At 41.6% G+C, this 26,866-nt stretch overlaps 1 protein-coding gene across 7 annotated transcripts in view; it reads left to right on the top strand.

The window, feature by feature from the left end:
* The window catches only part of itpr1b (inositol 1,4,5-trisphosphate receptor, type 1b), a 492,964-nt gene that overhangs the window by 101,743 nt on the left and 364,355 nt on the right, over positions 1 to 26,866 (top strand). For all 7 annotated transcript variants that reach the window (XM_041191125.1, XM_041191131.1, XM_041191128.1 and 4 more), the window contains one exon: positions 25,846 to 25,961. In XM_041191125.1, the coding sequence (XP_041047059.1) occupies positions 25,846 to 25,961 (116 nt within the window). The remainder of the gene's footprint in view (positions 1 to 25,845; positions 25,962 to 26,866) is intronic.

Here is a 26,866-nt window from a genome sequence, read left to right as displayed (position 1 = left end):
AATACACGGCTGGGGTTGGGATTGGAAGAAAGGGTGGGGACGGAGGAACAGGCAGGGGTGGGGGTTCCTAGATGGGTGTTGGTGTCGATGAGTTGTTGTAGCTTGCGTTCCTTAGTACTTGAGAGAAAGAGAAAAAGTTTCTTGTTGAGGCGTCGGATGAGCCGAAGGATAAAATGAAACTGGGGGCACGCGCAGCTTTGAAAAAGGGTACGGCGGTGCTGCTTTTTTTTTAGTCCTTCCAATTCCTTGTATAAATGTAAACTTGAAGTGTCTGAAAAATTGAAATACTCTACTTATTTGATTGTTACGACAACTGCTTTAATGGCTAGATTATGAACCTATACTACTCACTTTTTCTTCAGTGGCTCCAGTGCCCTTCTTTGTGAAGGTGTCCGAAATTATGCTGAACTGCTTCAGAAATAATCCTTAAAAACTCCTGAGCCTGAGTTCGTGTCGGAAGCCATGGTCGGAAGACCCTCCCAGGTCAAATAGTTAACAATTAACCGCTGCAATTAGTATGATGCTGTTAGGCAGGGAGTTCCAGGGTTTTGACTCAGCAACAGTGAAGAAATGGTGATATAATTCCGAGTCAGGGTGGTGTGTTGATTTGGACGGGAGTAAGTGGTTGTGTTCCCATCTGCTGCCCTTGTCCTTCAAGGTGGTAGAGGTTACCAGTTTGGAAGGTGCTGTTAAAGGAGGCTTGGTGATCTGTTGCTGCAGTGCATCTTCTGTATGGTACCCATGGCTGCCACTGTACATTACTGGCGGAGAGTGAATGTTTACGGCAGTGGACGGGATACTGATTAAGCAGGCTGCTTTACCCTGCATGTTGCTGAGCTTCTTGAGCATTGTTGGAATTGCACACATCCAGGCGAGTGTAGAGTGTTCCATCACACCTGACTTGTGCTTTTTAGATGGCGGACAGGCTTTAGGAGTCAGGTGATGAGTTACTTACCGCAGCATTCCCAGTCTCTGACCTGCCTTTGTAGTGACAGTAGTTAGATGGCTAGTCCATTTCAGTTGTGTTCTCCTGAGACTAAGATGATTGGCCTCCAATAACCATAATTATCATCCTTTATGCTAGGTATAACTCCAACCAATGGAGTGTCAAGGGCAGTTACTCTCACCTCACCAGAGCTCACCCCTTTTGTCGATGTTTAGACTTGGCAGAACCCAAACTGTGGATTGGTGAGCAGGTTATTGCTATTATGTAAGTGCTACTTGATAGCTCCATCAATGACACCTTCTGTTACTTTGCTGATAGAGTAGATTGGGGTGGTAATTGATCACTGGGATTTGTCCTGCTTCTTGCGGACAAGGCATATCTGTGCAATTCTCCATTTTGTTGATTAGTTGCCAGCGTTGTAGCTGTATTGGAATAGCTTGGTTAGGGGGGCATGGGTAGCTCTGGAGCACAAGTCATCAGTCAGGATACCATCAGGGCCCATAGCCATTGCTGTATCCAGTGCCTTCAGCCGTTTGTTGATGTTGAATTGGCTGAAGACCGGCATATGTAATGCTAAAGATCTGATGAGCAGGTCTCCTGGGAATATTATTTTCTAAACCAAAAAGTAGGATTTTGGAATTGTTGCACTTTGACTGAGAGCTGGTCATTTGTAGGCTGGCAACCTGTTAAAATTTTACACTGCAGTTTCAGTGCTCATTTGAGAAACCATCAGATGCGTTTAATGCTTTTGTGTTTTATTTTAATGTTAAGACTGAGATGTTCATTTGCCTTGTTGGAGCTCTTCCAGTAATCGTTACTTGCTCTAAGCTAATACAGTGTAGTTAGTTTTTAATAGAAGAAGACTTGTTGCTTTTTGAAAGCAGATTTTACTTCCCTGTTCATGAATTTTTTTTATGGATTGAAATGATAGAGATGGGGATGGGCCTTGATCATTGTGAAATTGTTTGTCAGATGAGCTGTGAACAGTTATTTTAATCTTGGGAATATGTGATTGGCCTACTCAACTCTTGGGATGTGGCATTTTGCAATGTTTTGAGTACTGGATTTTTTTACTGTTGGATTGATCCAAGACCCAAATAGATAAATGGAAAAACACAATTTTGGGCAAAGATCAACTGAGCAGAACCAAAATGCTTTCATGTGCAAGAAGGATCAGAGACTGAGGTCATTTCATGCTATTGGCCAACTCATAGCCCATGAACAGCAATTTGTAGGCAAATGACCACTGCCGCCTTTGGAGCTATTCTGATCATTGGCTTGAAGTGATTCTTGTACTAACAGTAGTACAGGAAGTGGTTTGTCTTAAAATTGTTACAGGACTTGCCTTACAGTTTAACAGATGAGCAGACTTTAGATGGTGTCAGGTATGTTAGGTTTGTGCCCATTAACTAACTGGGTATGGATAATGGACATTGCTAGTCTCCTAAGGCACTTGCACTGGTTGCATCAGGGCTGGAAAGAGTAATGTTGGCTGTTTCCCAGTCAAATAACCAATCATATTTCCTACATAAAGACTGCTTATTAAAAATAGATCCCAGAGGACCTGACTGGTCCCACAGGGTACTGGTTTAACATTGTCTTTAATTTGCCACCTGCCACCAGACGTCTTCATCAAACTGTTATAAATGCTGCCTAAAGCCAGTTGAAATTGTGTTTTAGGCCAGCAATAACTTGCATTTATATAGCATCCATCTAACTAATTAAATTAATTAATGCACTAAATCATCCCAAGATGCATCACTGTAACATTTTGATGTCCAGCCACATAAGGCAATATCAGGACAGATGACCAAAAGTTTAATCAGTGTTAGATTTCAAGGAGCATCTTAATTGGGGAGGGAGGGAGGGACCAAGAGGTTTAGGGAGGGAATTCCAGAATTAGGGGACTAGGTGGCAGACACATTGCCTCCAATAGTGGACCAATTAAAATCAGGGATGCACACAAGGCCAGAATTGAAGGAGTGCAGAGTTGTGGGGTTGGAAGAGGGAACAAGTTACATTTCTATTCATTCTTCAAGTAGAGACTATCGCAGTTTATCAGAGGAGGTGAGCAGTAGTGGTGGTGGGTAGAAAATTAGTGGGTAACTGATAGAATGGTTAAAGAGAAGCAAGGAGAGATGAAGGAGAATGGGGCTAACGGGAGAGGAAGACTTTGTACAAAATAAGATCAGCTTGTGGAGTTACAGATGAGTTTGAAGTCGATTTGAATTGTACTGTTTTGAGTGAGCACAAGAGACAGGAATTTAGTCATGTTTCCTTTTGAATGTTCAGACTGCCAAATGATAGTACACAGCTATTCACTTTGTAGTCAAACTCTGATGTATTCCCATCAAGCTAGACAGAGCTGTGTGGATATTTGCAAGCATTGACTTGATGTAAAATGAGCTTCTAGACATGAGATAAACTGTACAGTGAAGCTTAAAGCTGCTGTTTATAAGAACTGTTGTTACAGAAAATCCACCATTACTCTAAAAGTGCAAGATTTACCAGCAAGGCTCTTTTTTTGGCTGGGGAAGGAGAGGAGAGGAAGAGAACTATCAGCCAAGTTGTCACGTAAAAGAAAACCTTCTGATGCTGTGAGCCCCAACCACTTCCTTTGCAGATGTGGGAGGATCATTTAGTAATAAGTGTACCTGATACAATTTCTTCCCTTTTTACATAGCAACAATTGCTAGAGAAGCAATGCAAATTGCAGAATGACCTGTATTTTAATGCAAACAGTTCACATCTGTTGGACATATCCTGAGCTTCAGTTGACTGCAAAGTGATTGAAAAGTGCAAACAGAGCCTTCTGGAGCAGTGATGCAAGTCAAGTGGTTAACTCATAGTTTAATATGTCTACCGATTAAAGGGATTAGAAATGTCATGAGACTGCTGCAAATAATGAGACAATTTTGTATTAAACATTGTTTTAAAAAAAAACTTCTATATAGATTTTCAAACTAATTCTTCACCAGCTCTCCTACAATAAGCTCCCACAATTAAAAGATTTGGAGAATTTGTATTGGTCCACCAATACGATGCACAAAACCTAAGATGGTACTTATTTTCCTTATAGCATTTTTTTTGAGGGGGGGATGCGGTGTTTTCATGTTGCTTTGACTCCACTGCTGTTCATGATTTTGAAATGAATTGGGTGCTGTGATGACGCTAGCAAAGTGCCTGCACTTTCTAGTTGCTGTTTGACATGAACACAGCCAGATGTGTATCAGTGAGGATCTGACTTCTTTCTGCTGCTGTGCACAGGTCCTCAGAATGGAGCTTGTACGACTCAACATGACCTGTACAGGGACCAGTAAGGAGTACAGTACAAAGTGATTTTTGATTCTGGTTAAACCTTACGCCAATTAATATTTGCCTTTTGCTGGAGTCCTCACTGTTTCTGAATCTTTGTGATGACTATGCATGGCAATCCTCATAGCCAAAAAAGAACTGGCCCATTTTGCGCACTTTTAATAAAAGTAACTGTGCCTAAGAGCAGACTGATAAATGAAATCTGGCCATTTCAGTCCATCCAGCTCATCCACTCCATTTGACACCTAGTGAATTGGTCTTTGATTTGTTATTTATGGTGCTTCAGTTCTTCCTCCTTCCTAGCCTCAAAGATCTCATTGCGACTGTTCCAAATCCTCAGTCAGCCATCTGCACAAAAAAAGTCACCTGATTTCTGTCTTGGAAAAATGCTGCAGAACTGACATAAGTTTGCTATAAATTGTATGAAGTATTAAAATGTTAGTACTTTCTTCCTTTCAAAGCAAATCCTCGGGCAGAAGTATTTTTTTTTTTAAGTCTTTTTACTGTCATACTTTCAGAGTCGATCCCTATAGTCTGCAGCTTGCAGATGCATGACCCACAGCCATTCAGTAGCTGCTATTCTGGGCTGTACACAGTCTGCTAGCTCCACTTTAACTGATGATGTTCATTCAGAACAGTGCACACACATTTGAGAGAAGGACCTGATTTCCCCCAATTCTATAAAGGCACTGCACATACTGATAATTGACGATGAGGTGCTGGGAGAATTGAACCAGAAAGTTTACTCTAATTATTCAGTCAAACCATTTATTAAAACTCACGGTGTTCAGAATCTTTTTTCTAATTCCGGGGTTCCTTTTTTTGCCAGAAGCTCTTGTCCTGAACTGACCGTTAATATTTTAATTATGTGTAAGAGTTGAATCCACATGCCATGAATGCAGCAGCTCTTGTTGACAGATTTACTGGGACTGACTTTGGTGATAGGATGTCATGGCAGGAGGTAGATTTGTGAGTGAGCTCTGGTCGTGCTCAGCTGAAGTTTTTGCCAGAAATTAGGCTACTATAAGGACAATTAATAGGTTGATAGGAAAGACTCCCTGGAACCCATCTGGTAAATTTGTAGAGGTCTTATTTTCAGACTTGTATTGGCTTCATGTGAAAATATCCTTGACAATGTGTTTGTGTAATTTGAGCAACTAGCTTATACTTGTTTAAGTTGAAGAGAGATCGTCTTTGTCCATATGCTGCAGCTATAAGTATACAGTTTGACAAATGGAAAGTTAGGAGAGGGTGATTTAGAAAGGAAAGCTGAAATAATTGTAGACTGTACTGTTTATGTTGAGCCAATAAACACATGGAGTTAGAGTTTCTGCATTTTGGGGTGCAATTCAGGAATTTGAACGTAGATTGCGCTGGATAAGAACAGTTCGAGCTTCCGCCTGAATGCTTTTGCATAATCAGGAATGTAAAATCTTGCGTGAACCAATACAATCAGCGTAATAGAATGCAATTTTTTCCGCATAAAGAAATATTCCTTTGTCTAGTTAAGAGGGAATCTGGTGCACTTTTTACAGCTGTAAATGGGGTTGTCATAAAAATCATTTTCAATAAGCGTGAGTAACCTAATTTAAAACACTGAAAATACCTTTTTAAACAAATACTATATTGAACCATTTACTTGGTTCATTGGGTAACACATCCGTTTCTTACTGAATTAAATATTTCCTAAAATATTTTAAAACATCCCAGTACGCAGAAGGTCCTACATGAGAGGGGGCTGGGCTTAATTTTAGGGAATGAAGCTGGGCAAGTGGTAGAGGTATCAGTGGGGGAGCATTTTGCAGATAGTGATCATAACTCTGTTAGATTCAAGGTTGTTTTGGAAAAGGACAAGGAAGGGCCAGAAATCGGAGTTCTAAATTGGGGGAAGGCTGATTTTAATAAGATCAGATATGATTTGGCCAGAGTGGACTGGGAGCAGCTATTTTTAGGTAAATCTGCATTAGAGCAGTGGGACTCATTCAAGAAGGAAATAGGGAAAGTACAGGGCCAACATATTCCAGTAAAGACAAAGGGTGGGACCAACAAATCCAAGGAACCCTGGATGTCGAGGGATATGCAGGATTGGTTAAAGAGAAAAGGGGAGGCTTATGGCAGATACTGAGGGCTCAAAACAGTGAGAGCCCTAGGGGAGTATAGAATACGTAGGGAGGAACTCAAAAAGGAAATTAGGAGAGCAAAAAGGGGGCATGAAAAAACATTGGCAGGTAAAATAAAGGAAAATCCAAAGTTATTTTAGTACATCCAAGTACATTAAGAGTAAGAGGATAACTAGGGAAAGAGTAAGGCCCATTAAGGACCAGTGGTAATTTGTGTATGGAGCCGGATTCTAAATGAATACTTTGTGTTGGTGTTCACAAGGGAGAGAGACGACTTGGGTATTGAAATCAGGCAGAAGGACTGTGATATAATTAAAGAAATTAGCATAGAAAGGAAGGAGGTTCTAAGTGGTCTGGCAGGTTTAAAAGTAGATAAGCCTCCAGGCCCGGATGAAATGTATCCCAGGCTGTTGAGTGAGGCAAGGGAGGAGATAGCAGGGGTGCTGGCAATAATTTTCAATACCTCTGGCCACAGGAGAGGTGCCAGAGGACTGGAGGACAGCCAATGTGGTACCGTTATTCAAGAAGGGAGGAAGGGATAAACCAGGGAACTACAGGCCAATCAGTCTAACTTCAGTGGTGGGGAAACTATTGGAAGCAATTCTGAGGGACAGAATTAATTTACACTTGGAGAGCAGGGATTAATCAAGGACAGCCAGCATGGCTTTGTTAAGAGGAGGTCATGTCTGACCAATTTGATTGAATTTTTCGAAGAGATGACCAGGTGTGTAGATGAGGGCAATGCATTTGATGTGTTCTACTTGGACTTCAGCAAGGCTTTCGATAAGGTCCCGCATTGGAGACTGATAACGAAGGTAAGAGCCCTTGGGATGCAAGGCAAATTGGATCCAGAATTGGCTGAGTGGCAGGAAGTAGAGGGTGATGGTCAAGGAGCATTTTTGTGACTGGATGCCTGTGTCCAGTGGAGTTCCACAGGGACCAGTGTTGGGTCCCTTGCTGTTTGTGTTATGTATAAATAATTAGACTTGAACGTAGGAGGGTCGATCAATTAGTTCACGGATGACATGAAAATTGGTAGGGTAGTAAACAGTGAGGATAGCCTTAGATTACAGGAGGATATAGATGGCTGATCAGTGGCAAATGGAATTTAATCCAGATAAGTATGAGGTGATGCACTTGGGCAAGACAAACAAAGCTCGGGAATACACGATAAATGGTAGGACCCTGGGAAGTACCGAGGATCAGAGGGACCTTGGTATACCTGTCCACTGGTCCCTTAAAGCAGCAGGACAGGTAGGTAAGGTGGTTAAGAAGTCATAAGGGATACCTTATTAGCCAAGGCATAGAATATAAGGGCTGGAACCGTATAAAATGCTCGTTAGGCCACAGCTAGAGTATTGTGTGCAATTCTGGAATCCGCATTATAGGAAGGATGTGATTGCGCTGGAGAGAGTGCAGAGGAGATTTACCAGGATGTTGCCTGGGCTGGAGAGTTTTAGTTATGAGGAGAGATTGGATAGACTGGAGTTATTTTCCCTGGAGCAGAGGAGATTGAGGGGGGACATGATTGAGGTGTATAAAATTGAGGGGCATAGATCAGGTAGACAGGAAGGAACTTTTCCCCTTGGTGGAGGTATCAATAATCAGGGGGCATAGATTCAAGGTAAGGAGCAGGAGGTTTAGAGGGGATGTGAGGATGAATTTTTTCACCCCGAGGGTGGTAGGAATCTGGAACACACTGCCTAAAAGGGTGTTAGAGGCAGAAACCCTCATAGCTTTTAAGAAGTATTTGGATGTGCACTTGCGATACCATGGCATACAAGGCTATGGGCCTAGTGCTGGAGAATGGAATTAGAATAGTTGGGGGTGTCAGTTTTGTAGTTACCCAGGAGTTAGACTAAGTGTCTTTTTTTCCAGGTAAGTACCATAAAACTGTCCCAAGTCTTTGACTCTAGCTCAGAGTTGGAGGGTCCTGTGGGGAGCAGGGGAATTGCCCATCAAAAGTCCAAAGTTCCTGGGTAATTCGCACAGGTCAGTGCATCAGCTCGCATTTTTTTTTTTGACACCCTATTCACTACCCTATTGTTCACTTCCTGCATCATTGATGGACTGTAGCTGCAGTATATAGCTTCTACAAAACACAGTGCAGGATTGTGCCAAGGCAACACCTCCTGGCAGCCTTACCACCGAGAAGAACAAGGGCAGCAGATACCTGGGAATACCATCTGGAAGTTCACTTCCAAGCCACACACCATCCTGACTTGGAAATATATCGCCATTCCTTCACTGTCACTGGGTCAACCCTCTCTAACAGCACTGTGGGTGTACCTACACCTTATGGACTGCAGCGGTTCAAGAATGCAGCTCACCACCACCTTCTCAAGGGCAACTCAGGATGAGCAATAAATGCTGGCCTTCCCAATGATGCCCACGTCCCAAGAACAAATAAATATCAATTTGTGGCATTCTCTGGATGGCCAATTTTGCTGTTAATTATAATTTTTAATAAAGCATCCTTTTATTAAGAAGATAAGAAATTTGTTTTTTTTAAAAAAGTTGCCTAACAGTTAGAACTAATCTAAATTGTGCAGCTTTGCATGTTCATCACAAGCCTGTAGGACGAACAGCAAATGTAGAGTAAGCAAGGCCAGGATAATGGAGGCAGATGAAGTGTTGTCAGCTCTACACAGTGGAGAGCAGTGAGCCTCTGGGTTGCTGCAGAATGATGCCCATCAATTCCATATCAAACATGCAGTTGCATCTGACCTGGAGAAGTGTTCACTGCCACTTCACAGGGAAGGAAGTAAAGCTGTATTCAAGCAAAGTACGTTTAAAAATAAACAATTCCTTACTCTAAAGCATGATCTTTTTCCAAAGAATCTAGCAGAAAAGGTTTTCGAGCCGTAGTAAAATTGGGGCTTCTATCCACCCTGGTTCTTGCCCCACACTTTTGGCAGCTGCTGATAATAAAAAGCTGCAGAGGCTCCAGTCTAATTAGAACATCCCCAAACAGTCAGGGCTAGAAGCTGGCACCTTCCTGGTTTGTTTGGTTCATTCGCCCAGCAGTTAGTGTTTTTATTCACTGTGCTCCAAGCAAGCCTTCAGGGCCTTACTCAGCAGTCCAAACCATTTTATCATTGGGCAGTATGGTGTTACATTCACATTCTGTGTAGAGGTGGATGCTGAAAAAAAAACAGAATACTGTGCATTCTGGAACTCTGAAATAAAACCAGATAATAGTGGGAATATTGTGCAGGTCAGGCAGCATCTGTGGAGATGTAAATACAGTTAATGATTCAGCTCAGTGATCGCCCATCAAAACTGGAAAAAGTCAGATGTAGGAGGTTTTAAGTAAGTACAGTGGCAGGGAAAGAGAGGAGGGGAAGAAATAGCAAAAGTGGAAGGCAAGAAAGGTTAAATGGCTAAAGGATGAATTCTTGGGACCTAGAACCTCCAACCTTCCAGGTTGCCTAAAGTCAACCCAACCCTTCAGGTGTCCTGGTGTCTTCAGGAATTAAAAACAATCTTTAGCGCACTCTGCAGTTTTATAGCCCAGGAGAAAAAGATAATTAAAGGCAATTTTTTTAAAGATTCTCTTTGAATGTTTTTTGTTTATTTCCAAGAGCAACTTATTTATACAGCATCTTTAATATAACGAAGTCAAGTCTCAAGGGCTTCATAGGAGCATTATCAAACAAAGTATGACACGAACCACATAAGAAGATATTGGGTCAGATGACCAAAAGCTTGGTCAAAAAGGTAGGTTTTAAGGAGTGTCTTAAAGGAGGAAATGGAGGCAGAGAGTTGGAGGGATGGTATTCCAGAGCTTGGGGCCTAGGCAACTGATGGAGCAATTAAAATTGAGGATGTACAAGAGGTCAAAATTGGAGCAGCGCAGATACCTCAGATTGGTGATGATGTAGGGAATTACAGAGATGGGGAGAGGTGAGGCAATGGAGGGATTTGAAACAATGATGGGAATTTTAAAATCAAGATATTGTTTGACTGGGAGCCATTGTAGGTCAGTGAGCAAATGGGGCGATAGGGGAATGGGACTAGCTGCGAGTTGAGACATGGGCAGTAGAACTTAGGTTGACCTCAAGTTTATACAAAGCAGAATGTGGGAGACCACCCAGGAGTGTGTTGGTATAGTTGGGTTGAGAGGTCACGAATGCATGAATGAGAGTTTCAACAACAGGCCTGAGCTGAAATAGGGGTGAAATTGGTTGATATTATGCAGGTGAAAATAGGTGGTCTTTGTGAAGGCACAAATCTGAGGTTTATATTAAAAGTATCAGAATGAGGGAAGAAAGATAGACTGATGGACAGGTATCATCCATTGGGCAGTGAATAGTGTCTTCACTGATTGGTTTGGGAGGACAGTATGCCATGAGGATAGACGTCTTGGATGCCCAATTGCGAGAGTGTGGGGGTGGGCTTGTTGGAGGCCAGGAGTTCATGCATTGACACCTCCAGGAGTATGTCCATGCAGAAAACTGGGCTTTATTTTACTTTGATGTGTGGTTAAATTATGTGGCACTTAAAAGTGCATGTTCAGCGAGAGCTTTCTGCTTCTCTTCTATTGAAGTCATGAAACTTTAGACAGCTGAAACCATGCTCAATCCTTGACTCGAGGATTTTTCTGCTCTCGTGAATTCGGTTTGATTGCGTAAAAATCTGCAACAATTGCCTTTTTAAGTACTCCAAGGTTGTTTCAATGTGATCAATTTAATCTTTTTCCTCTTGTAGTGGCAGTATTGTTTTAAAATAATCATTATTATGATGCACAAGTTAAAATGGCAGCCTGCTTGTTTTGTATCACTGTAGGCAGACCGTGTTCATAGTTGTTTATCAGGGGTCTCAAATTATTGAAGGCAGCAATGTGAGCAGAAGTGCGCAAACTGTGCCTTCAGTGACAGGGATGGCCGGCCAGCCCCTGCTTTGAATTTTTTTTATTCATTCATGGGATGGGGGCATCACTGGCTAGGCCATCACTAGTTGCCCTCGGGAACTGACTGACTTGCAAGGCCATTTCAGAGGGCATTGAAGAATCAGCCACATTGCTGTGCGTCTGGAGTCACATGTAGGCCAGGCAGGTAAGGATGGCAGATTTCCTTCCCTAAAGGACATTACAGAGCCAGATGGGTTTTCACAATAATCGACAATGGTTTCGTTGATATCATTAGACTTTTAATTCCAGATTTTTTTTCATTGAATTAAAATTTCACTGTCTGCCGTGTTGGGATTTGAACCCAGGTCCTCATGAGAATAATTCTGGATCTCTGGATTGCTAGTCCAGTGAGAATATCAGTACACCATTGCATCCCCGTAATGTATAAATGTTATCCCTTGCTACGTTAGTTAATGGAAAGCTTTGGGGTGGTTGTTGCTCAATTTGCTACCTGGCTCTTCTAGGATCTCTTGTTGCACACAGAAGCAGTGATTCTCTTCCTGTGTCCAAAATTATTGGATCTAACAGCCATTTCCTGCATGTCAGCATTAGATGTTAGCCCCTGCATACTACAACTTCATTTGCATTGTGCTTTGCTGATTCAAAAGTCATGGATAAGTGAGATGGTGCAGGATAATGTTTGTCATAAGAGTTAGGGATAGATGGAGAATTACCACTGAGCTCACTCCTAATCCTGGCATTGAATTGTCAGTTTAGATAGTGTGATCAAGTTCTGCAGGGACGGGGTTGCTTAAACTGCAATTTTTGACTCCGAAGCAAATATCGACTGAGCCGATCCAGAAGGTAGAAAACAGTTTGGACCAGTACTTTTATTTCCCAGTTTTTACTGTTTCTTCATTCAGGAAATTGAACAACAAAAATTCAGTTGAAAAACATTTTCATCCTGCATTGAAAACTTTAAGTATTTGTAAATTTCTTGAATTTTTTAAACTCTTGAAAATTTGAAAAGATACAGAATGTATTTATTTCAGGTCTTCAAAAGTGTTTTAAATTGTCACATAGTTGAGTCTAACGCAGTTGAATCCTGAACATGCTTTTGAAATCTCAACCATGTGTTTCTTCAGCTGAATTTGAAATCTATTACTTAAGTTTCTGTTTTGCTCGAGTTTTTATTGGGATTGCTATAGGCCCCAGTTGCCGTTTAGCACAGCTTCATCAGTCTGGTGCATGTTGCAGTATTTTGGCATCCTATCTAAGGCTCAGAGATCGAATCTACTTTTATTCCTGATTGGCATTCTGGCTGACTTCAAAAGTGGGTTAGGCTAATTTCTGCCCTTGCATTTGGTTTTCACTTAACCTTATTTGGTAAGGTTGCTGCAGTCAGAGCTACAGAAGGCTTTTCAATAAAACGGTTGGAGTGATTCTCCCACTGCCTTGTGCAGCCCTCAGCTGATTGAAGAGGGCAGTGGCAATAATATTGATAATCTGGTGTAGAAATAAGGGAAGAGTTTAAAAGCTCTTTGTAAAGTGTGAACTGTTGCATCCACCTAAGAGGGCAGACCAGGCCTCACATTAACATCTCATTCACTCACTCTGGCAACATCTGCCTCAGAACCGTACTGGAGTGTTAGCCTAGGCTAGATTACGTGCTCAAGTCTGTCAAATGAGGCTTGAACCCACAACCTTCTGACCAGATAGAAATGCTATCACTGAACCACAGTTAATGCTTCTGTTCCTTTGAAATCCCATTTTAACTACTTAACTACTTATCACATTTTGGGTTCTAATTTTCACAGAATTACAAAACTTCCCATGGGCTAATAATAGAACTTAACTTGGGACGCAGTAGCTTGGTTGTGGGCCTCTTTGGGGGCTGTATCAACATTTTTGAAGTTGTTGAGTTAGCTTTTTCAGGTTTTCTAGGTTGGCATACATGGAGAATTGGTTGGTTTGGATGTTTTCATTTCTGTATCTTAAACTTCCTGTGGTTACATTGTTTTCTTTGCACTGCACTTATTTGGATCAAATCCAAGATTTTTCTTCCCCCAAGAGGCACTTGTATCTTCTCTGCAGTAACTTTGAAACCCTACAGCTGATGGTGAAATGTTAGATGTAACTTCCTGTTGCTTTGTTGCAAACTTAGGAGAGTTGGATAAAATCTGACTTTGTTTCTTTTACAAGCACAAAGTTTCTTGTGGGAGAAGAGCATGCAACATGAATTTGTAAACAAAACACTTTCAAATCTTGTAGGGCTGTCAAGTTACCTCAAAAGGACCTGATAACTATTCTCTGGAAATTGAAGGACAGACCGGCCTCATTATAACTGAGTGCTATAGATAGTAGCCACTTATATTTTGTAAATTTTGTGCTTCTTGCTGAAATAACCTTATGCAGGGCAGCAAAGGTGTCAGAAACAAAGTCAGCAAAAATCCCACAGGTCTTTTTCATCCTTCGAGGTAAAGATAACCATATTCATTATCTGGGGTTTTTATAGAATTCCAGTGGGTATGTAGAAGACTGCTAAGGCCAACCTGTGCCTGGGAAGTTCTGCTGCAAATAGCGCAAGGGATCACAAGAACACTGAGTTTTGGATGAGTTGCTGACTCAGTGCTTCCTTTGCGTTTTCTCTCTGCCTTGCATTTGAAGGAGGCTGTACCATTTTTTAATTTGATAAAAAGCTTTAGAACAATGACCAGAAGCAACAATTGATGTGTTCTAATATGTTAAAACTTCCCCTCAAGCGCTGTACAACAAATGCGATGTCTAGTATTAAGGTGTTTGGGATTGTCAGTGTTAATGAGACTGGGGAAACAGTACTACCCACATTATGATGTAGAGAGTCCCATGGGAGTAGTTGAGTGTAGAAGTGGATCTGGTAGAAGTCGGCATGAAGATAGCACCTAGTCAGGACTGTATCCTGTATATATGTATATAGTTATATGTATTAATAAAGTTATTGTTCAATCATACAAGCCTCTAGACCTCTTCATGAGACAACATGGAACCCTATAACAACATGCCCATAAATTCGATGTACCAACATGACCAGTGGACCATTCCCACAGGCTGTCAAACCCTGATTGACCCAGTCAGTTTTGCTGGCTGTTTTCAAATGCCAGAGCTTGATCTTTCACTCAACCCATACCATAACCAAATCTATAAGTGCTCATTTGGATTTACTATGTGTTCGAATATTATTCATCATTCTGGGGACAGGCAGAATTACACTGGCTACAAAGCCTTTATGCAACTCTAAGAAAGTGAATTAAGTTGAATGTTGCCTAGCACAAGTAAACTGTGTTAAATGTACCTCGGTGATCTGGCACCAGGGACGTCTGTCTTCACCTCTTCTGCTTTTAGTGAGCCTCCTGATTACTTCAAATATTAACAGATTGAAAACCGATGCTAATTCCTATAAATTTTATGGAATAAACAGGACTACTAACCTATAGCCCATTCTGTCTCTTCCTGCTGCTCCCCCCACCACACCCCCATCCGTTCCTAAGGTTCTGATGACTGCCGTATGCTCTGACATGTAAACTTCTGACTAACTCCTAATCTAACTTCTGACATCTAAACATTCTCGGCTAAACTTGCATCTTCATGACATGTGCATGCTTCAATATTTCTCTGCACTGCAACATATGCTACACTTCAAAAGTGTGTAATTGGCTGCCAAGCATTTGGAAATGTCAGCGGTCATAAAAGATGTCATGTAAATGCAAGTTATTTCTTTTGTGGTTTCTTTTTATCATAGCCCTTAAAATCAAACGGGGCCTTGTTCAAGGATCTCTCTCGGGAGCCTGAAATTATTGCTATGTATAGTACTTGCATATTATTAACTGAACACTTGATGGCTACCTTATGGCAATCAGCACGTCACAGAAATTACACCTCTTTGTTTGGCTGCTCTTTGGAAGATTCTAAAGATTCTAAATTAAATAAAAACTCTCCAGCTAGTTATATCATACAACCGAGTGATTATTTGGATACCAGTGATTAACAGATTCTTGCTTCTCCACAAGGTGAGTCCCAGCCAATTGCCAAATGGAGACCAGGCACTAGTCATAACAAAGAAGAAAATACTATGATGGAAAATACTATCCATTGAAACGATAGGTCTCATTGCTTTAAAAGTTTAAAATGATAATGCTGAAATAGATCTGCTCCCTAATGGTCTACTAAAGCAAGACTATTGTTTGTGTATTCTTAGCCTCAGAGTTCACCTCCAAAGTCCTACATTAGAACTTGAGAACTTGACCTATGCAGATGCTCTTGTGCACTGTTTAGGGAGTGCTCCTTTGCCAAAAATGCCATCCTTGAAATGAGTTGTTAAACTGAAGCCCTTTTTGGTTGCAATGTTGTTTCTCCTGCTCTTCTTCGAAATAGTGCAGTGGGAATCTTTATGCCCACCTGCGAGGGCAAGCAGGCCCTTTGTTTAAAGTCTCAAGTGAAAGTTGGCACTACAGACAGTGCAGCACTCCTTCTACAGAGTGTAAACCTAGATTATATATTCAGATCTCTGGATTAGAACTTGAAGCCGCGATCTTCTAACCTGGGTGAGAGCTTTACCAGCTGAGCCACAGCTGTTGCCTAACTTAGCTCATGCCCTAACGTGTGAACTTGAGACTAATGTACAAGTGGGCCCATGCTGGAAAGTGTGATATGGATGTTGAGTGATAACATGATCAGCCTAAGATGTTCGTCTTCTACTGGGTGTTGGTGGGGCATGAAACAGAGAATCTCCCTCAGTGTTGGAAGAGCCAAAAAGTGGAATAAATATTGCCAACCTCCAGCTTGAGTACAAACAGAGAAAAGAACAGTGTAAAACAATATTTTGAAATAAGATAAATATTAAAGCAAGAACATTTGACTTGAAAACGTTTGCTCACTAATTTAATGAAGTGTTAACCTATGGTTACCACCTGTTTTAAAATTATAGCCAAAAATCAATCATGGATATAATAATTTGACTGCATCTTAACAATTTCAGCAGCTGTATATTCAAACATTCTTTTCCACTGGTATGTTTTCTAGTAAACTTCTACGCTTTGTCTGCCTTCTCCCTTGAATCCTGAAGGGAGCAATTCCTACTGGGCACTTTATTACTCTGTTGTATTGGCAACCCATGTTAGCAGAGGTAATGCACACCTGGCAAGCTATTCAGCTGTGAATGTTGTTACAGCTAAGTCTTGCTTTACGTTTATTTGCACAGGACAGCCTCCTGCCTCCCCCACCATGTCCCTCCGCAACGCCTGCATCCCCCCACCCCCCCCCCCCCCCCCCCCCCCCCCCCCAACACACACACACACACACACACACACACACACACACACACACACACACCCACACACACACCCCCACACAGCCGCCCCCACCCCCATGCTCCCTGCTGTCTCTTTGGTAACTGTTCATGTAAAAACATTTTAAAACAATGTGTTAACTAGTCAGAGCAATTACTACCTTTAGTTCCCCCTCCACAGTTCTGTTTAAACAAAACACTTGCTGTGTTGATATACTATCCCTTGCCTGCTTATTCAGTTTATTCCTGCCTCCTCTTCTCCCAAAGAAAGAAATAAGGTTACTATTGTCTGGGTCAAAATTCTTTCTCCCGCCAGTGAAGTGTTGCAGGTTGGGAGGCAAGGACTGTGATTTTTCTGTATATTTGAACTAAACTACAAAAAATTGTATGGATCACTTCGGCTAAATAGCACCATAGTGGCCTCCTAATTTGGAACTGCATTTAATTTTGCACAGTAAGGTTTATAGAACACATGGGAAGAAATAGGGGTGGTCAGAGAGGCCTTGTGCATGTAACACAGTATAGGCAGTGGTCAAGGCCAAGAACTATGGAACACTCACTCTCACTCTTGTAGTTGCAGTTTTATAGCAAGACTTTGGTCCATTTGTTGCCTCTTAGCACCTCAAAATGTTTATTCAGTCATGAAAACCACAAGTCTGTGCCTCGCATTCGGTCTTGTTGCTACTTTAAACCCACTGGGTTGAGGTGGTCAATGTAACACAGCCACTGCTAGCTTGAGAACCTCATGCTGTCCTGCTGCTGCTCTTCCTCCCGCCACCATTCCTTCATCTTTCCACCCCCACCCCCATCTTTCTCTTTGCTCCAACAGCTCCCATGAAGAGTGGGGGTGCATGGGAGTGGGGGGAGTGGTGATGGAGGGAAGTTAGCAGAAGATCTTGAATTGTTCTTACTGGTGGCAGTCATGTTCCTTTGCCATCAGTCTCTTAAGCCCCCTACTGATGAAGTCATCTTGTATTTTAAACAGAGCAGCGTCAAACGGGTGGCATCTGAAGGAACTGCTGAAGAATAATAAACATAGAACTTCGGCAGCGATCCTCAGTGCTGGTCGATAGGTTAAGGTGATTGAGACACAGCTTTTCATGCATTTATCAAATGAATCGAATGCAAGTTGTGCCAAAAGAGAATATACAAGAGTAATTGTCCCAGGATGAGCTTAATTTGGCACTTCGTTCTGTCAAGAATATAAAATGAAACCTTCCACTTAAGCTAAATCCTGTAAAAGACAGGCTAATGATGTGCATCATTCCATCCTTTACATTGAGGAGCTAGTGCATTAGATGTGATGATTCCTGGTGTAGTGGAAACATTGATTATGTGGTACAGAAATTTTGAGAATGGCCTCCCTCACGTTCCCTCTGTCTCTTGCCAAGAACCCTGTAGCGGTCCATGGCAGGTAAAGTACTCATCCACATGCAACGACTTTACTTCCCATTGGAGGAACTTGGAAGTTGCCTTGGATACCCATTTCCATGTGTCTCTGTTCCATGCATCTTTTAGAGCATTGTCGTTCATGCTGCGGAAGATGTTGGTATTAATGCTATAATATAAAGAGTGGACAAGATATGGGTAAAATGTGATGGTAATACTGCAGTCAACTAGGGATGGGCAATAAATGCTGGCCCAGCCAGTGAACCCCACGTCCTGTGAATGAATAAAATTTTTTTTTTTATGAGCTGTTATACTGCATAAGCGCAAGTTTAAATATTTTAATCAGTCTTGCATTCACCAGGACACTTACAAGAATAACAATATAAGGAGGAAAAAACAATTTATATTGTGTGAAGAGAATGATGAATGGTTGACAAGGTGCATTACCACGGAGAATGCACCACTGATGGTAACTGACAGTGAACTGCCAAGCATTTTGAAATTTAAACCAGGCAGTTTGACCCTGATTGGTCGAAGGCAATGCCCTGAGGAATAAGTCAGCGAATGGCTGTCACTAATATTGTTTAGCTGAAACCAGTGCATTTTGTGTAAATATTCTTTCTGTCTGCAAGGAACAGGGCCCTGTATATTAATACATGTAGCTTCCAGCACTCGCAGAGGTGCCACTGATGATCTTACATAGGTTGTCAGCGTAATTCTTAGCACACTGAAGATTATTTAGCAAATGTTGTCCAATCGTGGAATCACTTCTAATGTTGGACACTGTTTTGATTTTTGCAAGCATGGGCTGGTTCGGTACGGTCTGTAGCTTGCCCATTGTGAACAGCAGAAGTGACATGATGTTTGATATGATCTGCCAGTCTTTGAGATGTACAGGCTACATACCTAGCATCACACTGGCACTTAAATTCATATACCACGTTAGTCATTTGTGTGATAGCCAGAACGTCCTTTTAGCTTGACAGCAGCATCCTGTTAGTGGCAGATACTACTTGTGTTGTTACTGCACAGTAGCAGCATGAAACAGCTAGCTTCACCTGTTGTTCAAATTGTTGAGATACCTTGCCTTTCCAGGGTAATCTGTGGTAAACTCAGCACTTTTCAGGGCTAAAAGTAAAATTTCAGTGCCAGCCCCTGTTTGCAACGGGCAGGTTACAAACTCTACCCAACCAGCCTGTGCTTGCAAAACTCAAAATGCAGTGACCAAGATTAGAGATGATTCCGTGATCGGACAACATTTGCTAAATAATCCTGTGCTAAGAATTACGTTAAGAGCCAATTTAAGCTTGTCAGTTGGACTCACAATGAGGCACATTTGTGTGTACTGGAAGCTACAAAAATTAATACATGGGGGTCTTGTTCTTTGCAGACAAAACATGTAGACAAATTAGCACCTGTTTCAGTTAAACAAAATAAATGACAGCTATTTACTGACTCGTTCCTCAGGGCAATGCCTTGACCATTCAGGGTCAAGCTGCCTGGTTTAAATTTCAAACAATGTTTGGCAGTTAACTGTCAGTCACCAGTAACTGGTGCATTCTCCATGGCAACAGCACTTGCTAACCAATCAGCATTCTCTTCATACATAGTATAAATTGTTGTTTTCCCCCTTATCTTGATATTCTTGCGAGTGTTCTGATCAGTGCAAGAGGAAAAGCGGAGACATGTCTCTTTTCTCAGCAATACTTGAGCTCTGTACTACCAAACAACTATTTTAGTAAGTATTTGGACTTAAAGATGCACCGGATAGCAAGACCTGATTTTTATAGAGAACTTTTTTCTCTCCCATACCTTACTGTTCACCTCTTCCCAGTCCAGTTGTCGCTCCGTTCCCAGCATTGAAGTTTCCCAGAATTATTGGCATTATCCATGATTCTGATCTTAGTGCCTTATTCCCTCCACATCCTTCTCGACCTTTCTGGAGTGTTTGGCGCAGTTGACCAAAGCATCTAACTCTTTGAGACTGCCCTCACATGGATCTATTCCATATATCTGAATGTAGCCAATGCATCTCTAGCAAAGCTTCTCTTCCTTTCCCGACTGTTGCTGCTGAAGTCCTCCAAGCATTTATAATTTGTCCCATCCTTGTCTGTATCTACCTACTGCCCCCGATATTATCCACAGACATTGGGTCAGCTCCCACGCTAATACTGATTCTGAGTTCTATCTCTTGACTTTCCTTCCAGTAACACACTCAATTCCTCCTTGGCCACTGCTTTATCAGTTTCTTGGTGTGACATTAAACCTTGGCCCAAGACTTCAGCTCAAATTCAGGAAGGCTTAAGCCATTGAGTTTCATTTAAACTAACACTTTTCGCACAACTGAAGGGATCAGGTTGTACGCCTATGTGCAGTCCAATCATAGAAAGAACAGTGGCGTGTAAAACTGAAACTTGCCCAATTTCCCACTGGGTGGGTTAATTTCAGATCCTCATTGTCTTTGGCTCTTTCCTCAATTCCACGCCCCTTCTTAACCACTATCTTGGGCTAAACCAGACAGTTAATATTGGTGTCCTGTTCACTCTCGAGCCAAGCTCCAAACCCCACCTTAGGTCCAACATTTACTTCCACTGCAGTTGCATTTTCGACCTCCAGCCCTACTTCAGCTCCTTTGTGATGTTATCTATCCTCTACATTAGCACCTCAGCAGCTGACCCTCTTAAATGAGCCATCGCCATCTCCTAATAACGACCGAACTTATTGGCTTCACTTTCTTCACCCTTCTTGAACGATAACCTGCCACCCATATCCAAACTCGCACCAAGTCTCTCAATGTTGATTTCCCATGCTTCATCGCATTAAATTTATAATGTTCATCTTCAGACCCTCCTAATACTCTTGCTTTGTTGCTGCTGTCACCAAGAACCTTGTCACCGATGCTTAGTTTGGGTTCTGCCAGGGCCACTCAGCTCCAGATCTCATCATGGCCTTGGTCCAAACATGGACAAAAGAGCTGAATTCCAGATGTAAGGTGAGAGCGACTGCACTTGATATCAAGTCAGCATTTGACCGAGGTGCAGCATCAAGGAGCCCTAGTGAAATTGTAGTCACTGGGAATCAGTTGGATTTTTACAACAATTTCTATATAGTTCTATTAACGTAATGAAACTTCATAAGGCAGTTCACAGGCCTGTTCTAAAGCAAAATATGACACTCAGCAAAAGTAGTATTAGAGCAGATAACCAAAAGCTTGGTTACAGTTAGATTTTAAGGAATGCCTTAAAGAGAGAGAGAAGCAGAGAGGTTTGGGGTGGGAATTCCAAAGCTTAAGGCCTAGGCAGCAGAGGACATGGGCACCAATAGTTGAGCAGTTAAAATCGGGGATGCTCAAGAATTAGATTAGTGTTGACAACTTGAAGGCTTGAAGGCCTATCTAGGAAATATATCACCATACCTTCATTGCTGGGTCTAAATCCTGGAACTCCTTACCTTGAAACATTGTGGACGTACCTTCACCATGCAGTCTGCAGTGGTCCAGGAAGATGCCTCATCACCACCTTCTTGAGGACAAACGGAGATGGGAAGTAGATGCCCACGTCACATAAATGGATAAACAGTAAGATAAATTTGGTTTCACCACACCTTCAGGCAATTTGCTACTTTTTTTCAAAAAAAAACTCATCTCTCCTCTGGCTCTTTTCAGATTCTAGAAGATCTGAGTCTGAGTTGGTTCCCAGTTTATAAAGTTAAATCCAGCCAAAAATAACCAAGCAGTTTGGTAGCACTCTGGAGTCGTTTTAATGCTTTAGCAGCAAACCTGGATCTGATCTGATTATTGGGATCCGAAGGAGCACTGACACTGGGCAGTGGGATATTTTCACTTGGAGCATTACAGATAACAGCATTTCCTGAAGCTAACAGATGAACGAGACCTAGCTCGGCTGATCAAGGGAACTTGCCAATGTAATATGCTGGTGGAACTCTAGCAGTGACCCTGCACGTGTTTGAGATCACTAAGTCTTGGATATTGTCAGCCTGTCTAAACTTGGACAAGTGGAGTTTGCCTTTATCGAAGTGAATTCTGCATTGTACAGAAGGTTACCAAATCTCTCTATGTTGCTGTCACAATGGTTTAGTTGGGAAACATTTGAACGCAGCGATCGGTTTTGCTATCTTATTGCAAATAACCAAAAGAGAAGTTTTACACGCCATCTGAGCTCCATTTATAAAATCACCTTGACATTCTGCATGCCTATTGAGATAGCTGATGTAACAAATTAGCCATTTTTTTTGGAATTGTGCCTGTTGTAGTTTGGTTTCCAGTGGGCACTTGCTAAATCTGATGGCCCTTAATGGGCTTGTGCATCCAACATTTCATGAGCCTGTCACTAGGTTAGGGAGCCAGATTTTGCATTTCAAACACCGGGAGCCAATGTGTAGACTCGGGTCTTCCAGAATCTGAAAATCAAAACCCAGAGGGATGATGAGTTTTTTTTTTAAACGTAGCAAGTTGCCTGAAGATGATGTGGGAGCAAATTCATAATGACTTTCGAAAGGGGATTTGGATAAATGCTTGAAAAAGGATAGGGTTATCGAGGAAGAGCATGGAGTGGGACTAAATGGATTGTTCTTTCAAGTAGAGGTAGAGATACGATGGACTGAATGGCTCCCCTGCTGACTGTAAAATGCTATGATTAAAATGATGGCTGTGCAAAAGCGACAATACTTGTGGACGACTTTGTCTATCTTTTTGGGGAAGGGTAATGGAGGTAATGCCTGGACTATGGCAGTAAGCTACTCTTGGTGATGTGCAAATGTGTCGCATTTGTTACCCCGGTGATGGGTATTGTGTCTTTCAACCACACTTTGCACACGTTTTCTATCTTCCATTGATTTGGGAGCATGGCTATAGTGAGGGTGATCTTTTCTGTCGCTTGGAATTTGAGGTCTTGCTGCATTAACCTTGTGTCAGAACAAGATTTATTCACTGAGTGGAGTTTTGGGCTGATGGACAGAGAGAGGGTGAGAATTTATCAATGAAGTGACGCAGGCCAACATTTATTAAAACTAATTGCTCATGAGGTCCTTGCCCTGCCACTGCCACCGCCAACCCACCCCCCCCCCCCCGACCAGTAAAACAATTAACCACACTTGACGTAGGTCGCAGTGCACTGTTAGCATGAACCAACCATTCAGAAACATTGCAGAGTTTAGTCATCAATCTCCTGTTCCTCCCACACAAGCCCTACAAACAATCAAATCACACATTTGAACTTGTGATGGAAGCCTGAAATTACATGAGCTGGAAGTTCACAAAATTTACAGCCAACTTGTCTTTTTCTGGACTGTTAGTAGAGCAGAACCCATAAGGATCTGGCATGGTGGACAGTTAGTTTTGCATTCCTTCTGCACTCGTGCTAATTTTAAGTGCCAAATTCCAATAGGATCATTGATAGGAAATACATCTAGGTTAAATTAATGGGGCGAACTGGTAACAGGAAGGAACAGTCTTGACTTCAAATGGTTGAAAAGTGTGTAGTGTTTTCTGTTTATATTTTCTAATGAGTGGACCTGAAGTTTACTGAAACAGGCTACGATGGTGTGAGGGACCATGAAATGGTGTGGGTGGGGATCATGCTGACCATCTTGATGAGGGAAAACTGTGATCATGAAATTAATAGAAACTGTGGAAGAAAATATTAAATAAATTAAATAAAACATGATAAAATATGATGAAGGGTAAGAAAACTAAAAATACTGGAAGCTAACATCAACCAAGGCAGTAATGCGAACACTCCAGTGGGCCTGATTGTTTCTGGAATAGGAAGGGGCAAAGAAGTGACTCCTGCAGGGAGTGCATGTGTGGGGACATTGAGTGAGGACAATATTACTCTGTGGTTCCAGTATCTGATCACATAGCCTTTCAATGTTTGCTGTCCAAAACACATGCCTGAAAAAAGACAAGTTGGTGTAGCAACTATGAAAACAGCAGCCTGCAGAGCTGCGCTGATTATATATTTTTTTTTTAAAAGAGGAGGGTAATATTTGATGGCTTAAGAAACAGAGCAGCCAACTTCCTCAAAGGTTGTTGGTGTGCACTCAGGCCTGTTTTCCCTGCATGCGATCAAATTTATGTCCCCTCCCCGACTTTTGAACGAAAATGCAAAGAAAAATTAATGGCAGCTAAAGCAAGGATGGTTACAGGGAAATAATTTAAAAATGAGATATAAGGCTGAAACTCAAAGAGGTTTGTTACTTTACCAAATTTTGATTGCACTTGGGTAGCTGTATGAAATTTTGGAATGAGGCTTCATTTCACAGGTTCAGCCTAAGTTTGTATAAGAGTAGCAGGAGGGTGGTGATAGAATATTTTTCACTTATTTTGAATGTCGTCCAAATGAGCTGTTGTTTCTCTGGTTGACGAGAACCTTTTCCATCTGACTGACGTTGATTCATGAGCTTTCGTAAAGGTTTACAAGAGAAACAATGTTCAGCAAATCCTTTGAATAAGAAATGCCCATTGACAGTGCACCCTTTAGGAAAGTGAAAATGTATACTTGTGGGGGAAAGAAATTGTGAACTACTAGCACTTTTCTAGGCTTGGGGCATCAAGATCATTTTTTTTTTTTGCAATCATTTTCCATTGAGGCACAACACTGGTCACATGTCCCGTAGAAGTTCCAGTGCAATATCTCAAACACATGCTCTGCTGCTTTCTGCCCAGTACACAGCAGCAGTAAGTTGGTACTGAATTACCTTGGCTTGCACATCATGTATTTATGTTTCACAATGGGCCAGCTGTCAATATGCAGGGTATGAGTAAAATAATGTCTGCTCATACGTGGAGGCTTGAAAAAGGATATTTCTGCTAGAGGCAGAAATAAATTGAAATTCCCCCATTTTAATGGTGGCATAGGTGGGGAATTTAATCGCTTATTTTCACAAAGGTACACTTTTTATTACAGCAAAGTCCTGCCATTTGTGGGGATTATGTTCTCGTGAAGGCTCGCAAACAGCAAAATCAGAAACGACCAACATACCTTACAATGGAAGTCAATGAGAGAGGTTCCAGCCATCCTAAAATTTCACATGTACAAGGGATTGAAGGCAATAAAAACTATGCTCTTAATAAATTTAAAGAGAAATTTACTGGAGAGATTGTTTAATGAAACAAGAACAGTATAAAATTTGTCACACTTACAGTACTTGAGAGTGGAGCTGGATTGTGATCAGGAATTAAATCATAGCAACAAGGGACTTTTTTTCTTGTTGCAAAAATATACTTTATTCATAAAAAATCTTCAACATTTCAAACCATTTCAAAATCACCATCACAAAAATACAATCAGGTTCAACATGAATCACAAGGCGTATCAGTACAAACAACGAATATTACAATCATTAGCAGACATTCATTTTGAGTTGTACATCCCAAGTGGCTCTTCACAGTTCCCAATCCCTCGGTGCACTGTGGCAGAAAGGTCTTAGGCAGTGACCCTTCCCCAGTGCGCCTTTGTGGCAGCTGCTCTAAGCTTTAGTGCGTCCCTCAGCACATAGTCCTGGACTTTGGAATGTGCCAGTCTGCAACACTCGGTCGCGGGCAACTCTTTGCGCTGGAAGACCAACAAGTTATGGGCAGACATGCCAGTAATGACAGACGACACACGTGCAGCGTGCACTTTCTACTGCAGGAAATATTTCATCAACACCCTTTTTTTTACTTAACTTAGATGGTTTTACTTTTCTCAGCATTTTCTAAAGTTGGCTTTTTTTACATTTAAAGCCATGGTTAAGTGAACGTTTGGGGCCACAATGGGCTATCTGGTGCATCAAGACTTCTGCGCGGCTAAACTAATTTTGCATAAGAAGTTGCGAATGGCGGGAATTTATAGTATAAGTATTTGATTACAAATAATTTTTTGTTTAAATTTTTCGACAGACTGCCTCTTTAAGCTATGTCCCATGAACCGATACTCTGCTCAGAAGCAATTCTGGAAAGCAGCCAAGCCTGGGGGCAACGCTACCACGGATGCAGTGTTGCTGAATAAACTACATGTAAGTAGAATACACCTCAAAGTAAAAAGCAAAATACTGCGGATGCTGGAAATCTGAAACAAAAACAAAAATAGCTGGAAAAGCTCAGCAGATCTGACAGTATCTTTGCTGATGAAGTTCTGATGAAGAGTCATAAGGACTGCAAACCTTAACTGTCTTCCTCTCCACAGCTGTCAGACCTGCAGAGCTTTTCCAGCTATTTTTGTTTTCGTTTCACACATCATAGTAAACTGGCCTTGCCTCTGGAAGCAATGGGGCTGATTAAGGTGCCAGCTCCTGCCAGTAATCCAGGAGTTAGAGCAACTCGAGGACTTACATTTTTACAGGGTGCATTTAAAAGGATTGCTTTTCAAAGGCTTGAGTATAAAAATCGAAGCAGACTGTCCAGTGCAGTGCTGAAGGAACATTACACTCAGGCTGCTGAATTAAACAGGTGTTCTCAGGTGGAACAATAAGATGCCATGGTTCTAATTTGAATCGGAGCAGGGAAGTTATCCTGTCTAAGATTTATTCCTCAATCAACATCACAAAAGCAATTTTATGGCCATGGCGGGAACTTGCTGTTCACACATTAGCAGCCATGTCTCCTCTCTTATACTGTGACAACACTCCAAAAAAGTAAATATTTGGCTGTAATGCTCTTTGACATGGCCTGAGGTTGTGAGTGCACTGTAAAAATGCAACTGTTTTGCTACCTGGCATCCTTTCCATTCCACCACCAACACACACTTTTCCTGACTCTATTAAAAATCCACCTGGGAATTACTTTGAGCATTTCCATTCCTAAACAAAAAAGGACTTAAGTTTGGGACGTCATTGATTTCACAATCATTGTGATTCTTAAAATGGCTTATTGCTTGAATACCTGAACTAAATGATGACAGGTGATTAATAAAAACAAAAAT

This window comes from Carcharodon carcharias, chromosome 7 (genome assembly GCF_017639515.1).
Source record: "Carcharodon carcharias isolate sCarCar2 chromosome 7, sCarCar2.pri, whole genome shotgun sequence".
In the NCBI taxonomy this organism is placed as follows: Eukaryota; Metazoa; Chordata; class Chondrichthyes; order Lamniformes; family Lamnidae; genus Carcharodon; species Carcharodon carcharias.
The sequence above is the reverse complement of the archived record's forward strand: the minus strand, read 5'-3'. Positions and strand labels throughout refer to the sequence as shown.